General features: G+C 49.0%; 1 protein-coding gene across 1 annotated transcript; it reads right to left on the reverse strand.

Annotated features, from left to right (window-relative positions):
* Positions 1-1,281: 1,281 nt before the first annotated feature.
* LOC137314027 (NLR family CARD domain-containing protein 3-like) lies at positions 1,282-7,660 on the reverse strand. Its single transcript, XM_067979730.1, has 5 exons — positions 6,700-7,660; positions 5,061-5,147; positions 4,722-4,892; positions 4,279-4,446; positions 1,282-4,106 (listed from the first exon to the last, which is right to left on the reverse strand). Exons 1-5 carry the CDS (start codon positions 7,566-7,568, stop codon positions 4,019-4,021), a joined length of 1,383 nt encoding a protein of 460 aa, XP_067835831.1. The 5' UTR covers positions 7,569-7,660; the 3' UTR covers positions 1,282-4,018.
* Positions 7,661-7,906: the final 246 nt, after the last annotated feature.

The following is a 7,906-nucleotide window of genomic DNA, read 5'->3' on the forward strand; positions in this document are numbered from 1 at the left end:
TCAACTCTGGGATCACTCTGGGTGACGGATGACACCCCCAGAAGGGACCGACCAAGGCCTCCTTCCCTGGAGGGGATGGATGGTGGCTTCCCTTAGAGCGCCTGACCAAGTCCTCCCCCAGAGTGGACCGACAAAGCCATCCCCCAAAGGGGACCAACCGAAGCCTCCTCTACAGAGTGGACTGACCGAGGACTCCTCCAGGGGGTACCGAATGCGGCCTCATGAAGAGGGGACTGACCGAGGCCTCCTCTAGAAGGGACCGAGCCAGAGATCCTGCACAGGTTGCACCCAAACAGGGCCCACATGAGTTCGGTCTGTTTATTGCCCTTGGGTTTAATTTCCACTCTGTGCCCTGGTTTTGGGGCCTCGGTTTAACACGTTCCTGTTCGATTGTGACCGTTGTGATTTAACCAGGTTAAAGTCTGGGGTTAAAGTAGCCCAGCCTGCAATATTATACAAACACGTTAACCCACTGTGAGACAGACAGGGGCCGAGAGGAGATTAACGTCGGAAACATGAACCCCTGTACGGGCTTCGAGGGTTTGTTACAATTTCAAAATGATGCTTGTGTTTCGGGGAGATGCGACAACTTTGAGGGGACAGAGCGGCGAGTTGAGTCGGTTTTGATGGAGTAAATAAGGAGAAACTGTTTCCAGTGGCAGGGGGTCGGTAACCAAAGGACACAGATTCAAAATAATTGTCAAAAAGCGAGAGGTGACATGAGGATTATTTTTTATGCAGCGAGTTGCAATGATCTGCAATTCACTGCCTGAAAGGGAGGTGGAAGCAGATTCAAAAGTAACTTTCAAAAGGGAATTCGATAATTACTCGAAAAGGAAAAATGTGTTGGCCACGGGGAAAGATCAGGGTAATGGGACTATCTGGTTAGCTTTTTAATAGAGTCGACAATGGCACGATGGGCCGAATGGTTTCCTTTTGTGATGGATCATTCTGTGATTTTGCGGCGGGTCCACGTCAGCCATTTTGCGGCAGGTGCATGGCGGTCATTTTGTTTTGCATGTCGGGAGGCCATTTTGTGGGGTCCCAGCTGAGCTCTTTTGCTCACAGTCCGTCTCACCATTTTGTGCAAACTGCATATCCAGCCTCCGAGTAAGACCCCTCCCCCCAACACAAACATAAACACATACAGTTCACTCGACCAAACAGTCACGTCTGCGGTGCTGCTTGGAGGAGGAAGGATGAAATTTCCAGGATCCTTTACTCAATAATTTGAAACACGAACACCATTTAAAAAATAACGAGACCAGGCCTGAGCTGAAGTAACTTTCAATAACTTACATTTATATTGCACCTTTATAGTAGAAAAACGTCACAGGGCGCTTCTCAGGAGCGATTCATGTGACACCGAGCCACACAAGGAGGTATTGGCACAAGTGACCAAAAGCTTTGGCAAAGAGGTAGGTTTTAAGGAGAGTCTTAAAGGAGGAGAGAGAGGCGGGGAGGTTTATGGAGGGAATTCCAGAGAATAGGGCCGAGACAGCGAAAGGCACGGCCGGCAATCGTGGAGCAAAGGGAGTGGGGGATGTGCAAGAGGCCAAAACTGGAGGAGCACAGAGATTTTGGAGGGTTCGAGGGTCAGTTGTTACAGAGTCCGACTCATAACTGGGAGGGACAGAGACTGTACATGGGGACATTAATTACCAGGAACACTTCATGTCTGTACATTGAACGAGTGTCCAACTGCAGCCCAGACTGAGCACCACCCTGGGACAATCCTGTCTGTACATTGAGCTGTGTCCCACTGCAGCCCAGACTGAGCCCCTCCCTGGGCCCTTGCTGTCTGTACATTGACCCAGTGCCCGACTGCAGCCAAGACTGAACCCCACCGCTGGGCCCTTCCTGTCTGTACATTGACCCAGTGTCCCACTGCAGCCCAGACTGAGCCCCACCCTGGGCCCTTCCTGTCTGTACATTGACCCAGTGTCCCACTGCAGCCCACACTGAACCCCACCCTGGGACCTTCCTGTCTGTACATTGACCCAGTGTCTCACTGCAGCCCAGACTGACCCCACCTTCGGACAATCCTATCTTTACATTGACCCAGTGTCCCACGGCAGCCCAGACTGAGCCCCACCCTGGGCCCTTCCTGTCTGTACATTGACCCACTGTCCCACTGCAGCCCAGACTGAGCCTCACCCTGGGCCCTTCCTGTCTGTACATTGACCCAGTGTCCCACTGCAGCCCAGACTGAGCCCCACCCTGGGCCCTTCCTGTCTGTTCATTGACCCAGTGCCCCACTGCAGCCCTGAATGAGCCCTACCCTGGGCCCTTCCTGTCTGTACATTGACCCACTGTCCCACTGCAGCCCAGACTGAGCCTCACCCTGGGCCCTTCCTGTCAGTACATTGAACCAGTGTCCCACTGCAGCCCAGATTGAGCCCCTCCCTGGGTCCTTCCTGTCTGTACATTGACCCAGTGTCCCACTGCAGCCCAGACTGAGCCCCACCCTGGTCCCTTCCTGTCTGTACATTGACCCAGTGCCCGACTGCAGCCCAGACTGAACCCCACCGCTGGGCCCTTCCTGTCTGTACATTGACCCATTGTCCCACTGCAGCCCAGACTGAGCCCCACCCTGGGCCCTTCCTGTCTGTACATTGACCCAGTGTCCCACTGCAGCCAAGACTGAACCCCACCCTGGGCCCTTCCTGTCTGTACATTGACCCAGTGTCTCACTGCAGCCAGACTGAGCCCCACCTTCGGACAATCCTATCTTTACATTGACCCAGTGTCCCACTGCAGCACAGACTGAGCCCCACCCTGGGCCCTTCCTGTCTGTATATTGACCCACTGTCCCACTGCAGCCCAGACTGAGCCTCACCCTGGGCCCTTCCTGTCTGTACATTGACCCAGTGTCCCACTGCAGCCCAGACTGAGCCCTACCCTGGGCCCTTCCTGTCTGTACATTGACCCACTGTCCCACTGCAGCCCAGACTGAGCCTCACCCTGGGCCCTTCCTGTCTGTACATTGACCCAGTGTCCCACTGCAGCCCAGACTGAGCCCCACCCTGGGTCCTTCCTGTCTGTACATTGACCAAGTGTCCCACTGCAGCCCAGACTGAGCCCCACCCTGGTCCCTTCCTCTCTGTACATTGACCGAGTGTCCCACTGCAGGCCAGACTGAGCTCCACCCTGGGACCTTCCTGTCTGTACATTGACCCATTGTCTCACTGCAGCCCAGACTGAGCCCCACCATGGGCCCTTCCTGTCTGTACATTGACCCAGTGTCCCACTGCAGCCCAGACTGAGCCCCACCTTGGGCCCTTCCTGTCTGTACATTGACCCAGTGTCCCACTGCAGCCCAGACTGAGCCCCACCTTGGGCCCTTCCTGTCTGTACATTGACCCAGTGTCCCACTGCAGCCCAGACTGAGCCCCACCCTGGGTCCTTCCTGTCTGTGCATTGACCCAGTATCCCACTGCAGCCCAGACTGAGCCACACCCTGGGCCCTTCCTGTCTGTACATTGACCCAGTGCCCCATTGGTGACCATCCAGCCCCGGATATCCGGCAGAATCAGCGCTGTGGGACCGGGTGACTGAGTCTCGTGACCCTGTCGCTGGGCCTCTGACGTCACAATGGGAGACGACGCTCGCTCAGCTCGAGCTGGAAACCGTTGAAGGGCCGTTCGGATTTAAACCTGGAGCGCGGCCGGTTAAAGGGGAGGGACAGGGAATCGGCCAAAAATGTTCATGGAATGAGACCAGAAATGGTTATAAATTGAAATGTTCATATAATGAGACCAGGAATGGTTATAAATTGAAATGTTCATATAATGAGACCAGGAATGGTTATCAATTGAAATGTTCATACATTGAGCCCTGGAATGGTTACAAATTGGAATGTTCATATAATGAGACCGGGAATGGTTATAAATTGAAATGTTCATATAATGAGACCAGGAATGGTAATAAATTGAAATGTTCATATCATGAGACCAGGAATGGTTATAAATTGAAATGTTCATATAATGAGACCAGGAATGGTTATAAATTGAAATGTTCACACTCCCACTCTCAGTCCGCGTCTGGATTCCCGCAGCGACTCCAGGTGTCTCTTTCCGTTTGAACTGAATTGATTCTCCACCAGACTGAAATAGATTAAAGATTAAACAGGAAATAAACAGATTGAACAATAGTGTAAATAACAGGGAGACTGGGGTTAACATTTCAATAAAAATTACAGACAAATATTACCCACAAAAGGGACTGAATCCCATTGATATTTTATTTGTTAGATTGAACATTAACACAAACACTCACCAGATCCACTCCAGACTCCTGCGGGTCAGTATGAGGGAGCGGAGAGCGGGGACAGATCGGTCTGTGAAGGAGTTTGATCCCAGGGACAGACCCGTCAGTGACCGGTTTGTACTGAGAGCGGAGACGAGATCCTCGGTACAAGAATCTGTGAGACCGACACCATCCAGACTGGGGATCAGAGAGACAGAAATAACAGGAATCAGGGTAAATCCCCAGTGTTTATTAATAACACTATTACTGTTACTAATAATAATGTACAGTGTTTATTAATAACACTATTACTGATACTAATAATAATGTACAGTGTTTATTAATCACACTATTACTGACACTAATAATAATGTACAGTGTTTATTAAAAACACTATTACTGATGATAATAATAATGTACAGTGTCAGACATCCAGTTATTATAATCACAATCTCACACAGTCTGGTACTTACTCCAGTTCCTGTATTTTACAGTCCGGATTCCTCAGAAGCGCAGACAGTAATTTCACTCCTGAATCTCCCAGTCCATTGAAATTCAGATCCAGGACCGTCAATGACCGGTTTGTCCTGAGAGCGGAGACGAGATGCTCGGTGCAAGAATCTGTGAGGTCGTTATTCCATAACCTGGAGATCAGAGAAAGTCAGAGGAGAGAGACAGAGGCAAGCAGAGATAACAGGAATCAGAGTAAATTCCCAGTATTGATTTGTATTATTATTACTAAAACTTACATTAATATACCGTGTTAGACATCCGGTTATTGTAAGCACAACCTCACACAGTCTGATACTTACCACAGTTCCTGTATTTTACAGTTCGGGTTCCTCAGAGCCGCAGACAGTAGTTTCACTCCTGAATCTCCCAGTTTGTTGCTCCCCAGTCTAAACACAAACAGACAGTGAGAAACACATTGAATTCAATCCCCGATCTGACACAATTTCTCTCTGATATTACAGGAAACACAAAAATCTTCAGGAAATTAATAACCAGATGTCCCTGTCACTGACAATGAATTTCGCTCTGTTCAATGCCACATATATTCAGGGACTATCAGTAAATGTATTTATTCAATAACGTGCTGTCTGTGTGGAGCCTTTAAATGTCCCTCAGTCCGGTCTCATTCCCCGATGATCAGAATTACCCTCCTGGAGATCAGTGACCGGTCCCGTCAGGTTTGTGAAAACTTGTCTCATTTTTGCTGCTTCTTAAATCCCAGATTTTATGGGAATGGGGCGATTTCCCTGAATTAAATGATAAAGCGGCGATTACCTGTACATTATGCAGTATTTTATTAATCTGTATAATATCTCGGAGTGAGTTATATTGTGAAAAGGCGCTAACGGCTGCTGTAAAATGCGTCCCACAGGACTTTATGTATCAAGGAGAGTTTATTCTGTCCTGTTACAAGTTTTAAATGTCCCTGTACTCCTAGTTTATAGGGGAGGGGAGTCTCTCTCTTTATTCCCATTAAACTGGCTCTACATTTATTTCAGGTGGAACGGGCCCGACCGTTTTTGGGGAATTTTCTGAAGTTCCCTCCCCGAGCAGGACATCACGCACAAGGGGACAGATTATGGGAAATTCCCGGGTTCACTGCCCCTGGTTCACCCAGGAGCCTCCGGCTGTTTGTGAAGCCCCACCGCTGCCCAGTGTGTATTTGTTCTGCTGGGCTAATATCCCACAACCCGTTCAATTTCAACCTTTTTACCGGCATATTTTAGTTCCCAAATCCACTGAAGTGTCGGCCTGGATTAATGAGCGAGGGGCCTGAATCCACGACCTTCTGACTCAGAGGCACGAGTGCTGCCAGCTGGGTGAAGAGATGGTGGATGTATTGGAGAGTGTGAAGGGCTGTGTCATTGATGAGTTAAGATAACGGACCGACGTCCTGTGGGGAAAGCTCAGCTCGCCCACTGGCGGTTGACTGCCCGAAAGCTGTGTTTTGCTCTTTGTTACTGAATGTTCGGTGTTTCTGGTTCCCTCTCCTACACACGTTGACAGTCCGGGGACAGTCACTTGTCCCCACACCTCGGTAAGAGGGTGGGATGCTCCGACACACAGACTGCTGCAGTTACTGTCGGTCTACGTGAAAGCAACAGTGAGAAGGAGTCTCTTCAATGGACGTATCTCAGGCTGTGAGAAAAACTACAATAAATATCATTTATTGCAATTCAATTGTCAGACTCCTCCAGTGACCTGTATTTACTGATCCGATAAAGACTGTAAAATCCCGACTTGTTCACAAGGATCCATTTTAGATTCTCGAGTCCTTAGGAAATTACTAACCGATCCTCTTATCATTTGTCATATTTGTGTTGAATCTGCTTCTCTCTGGTTTATCTGAACTGTTTGTTTCCCTTCATTACGGAGCAACAATATAATTCGTGACTGTTCTACAATTGGCCAAACAGTTAGAGACAAATAAACAGTTACCTCAACACCTGGCATTTGTGCAGTACGGGTCCCAGCCGCTGGAGTCCTTCATACCGAATGGAGCAGTTCTCCAGATTGAGGTGTTTTATAGTATCGCAGAGTCCAATGACATGAGACAGCACCGCACAGTCAATCGGGGTCAGTCGCAATTCACTCAATGTAAGTGTTTCCACAGATCCCACTGTGACCCGAGCCAGTGTTTGATTCTGAGACTCAAACAGGTAGTGGAATGTGTTCAGGAGGTCCGTTTTACGAGTTTCTCTCCCTTTGTTTCCAATCTCTCCTTCAACCTTTTCCTTCACCCAGTCAATCACTCCACAAATTGTGTGATGAAGAAATGGACCCAGAAACTCCTCCAGGGGCCGAGCTGACCGTGAGGAGGAGAGACCAACAAAAAAACGGAGAAATATCTCAAATCGCCCATCTTCCTTGCTGTGGGCTTCACTGAGGAGTTTCCGGATGTCCCCTGGATCTGCAGTCAGGAATTGTGCGAGTGCAGCTACAAACTCTTGGATGGTGAGGTGCGGGAATGTGTAAACCACACTCTGGGCAGAATCATCTCTCTCCAAAAGTTCCACCATGAACCCAGACAGGAACTGGGAAGGTTGCAGATTGTTCTTGATCAAATCTCCATTTCTAAACACAATCTTCTTCTCGGAGACTCCAGTGAAGGCCATCTCACCGATCTTCAGTAACACATCACGGGGGGATTCAATCTCTCGGCCATGGCTTTTAAGAATGTTGTAAATATAGTAGGAATATAGTTGGGTGATGGTCCTGGGAACTCGCTGCTGTTTCCTGTCTCTTTGTGTGAAGAAGGGACCCAGTGACAGACCGAGGATCCAGCAGTAGGAAGGGTTGTAACACATAGTGTACAGGATCTCGTTCTCCTCCAGTGTTTGAAAACAGCTGCTGCCACCGCCTGATCTTCAAAAAACTTGTTGAAATATTCCTTCCGTTCTTCACCAACAAATCCCAGGATTTCAGCCCAGACACTGATCTCAGCCTTTTCCAATAAATGTAATGCAGTGGGGCGGCTGGTCACGAGCACTGAACATCCTGGGAGCAGCTTGTGCTGTATTAAACTGTACACAATGTCAGACACTTCACACCAGTCTTCAGGATCTGTGCACATGTAATCAGCCTCTGTATTTCTCCGATTGTTATCAAAATCGATACTGTCCTTGAATTCATCTAAACCATCGAA

This window comes from Heptranchias perlo, unplaced genomic scaffold (assembly GCF_035084215.1).
Source record: "Heptranchias perlo isolate sHepPer1 unplaced genomic scaffold, sHepPer1.hap1 HAP1_SCAFFOLD_50, whole genome shotgun sequence".
NCBI lineage: Eukaryota > Metazoa > Chordata > Chondrichthyes > Hexanchiformes > Hexanchidae > Heptranchias > Heptranchias perlo.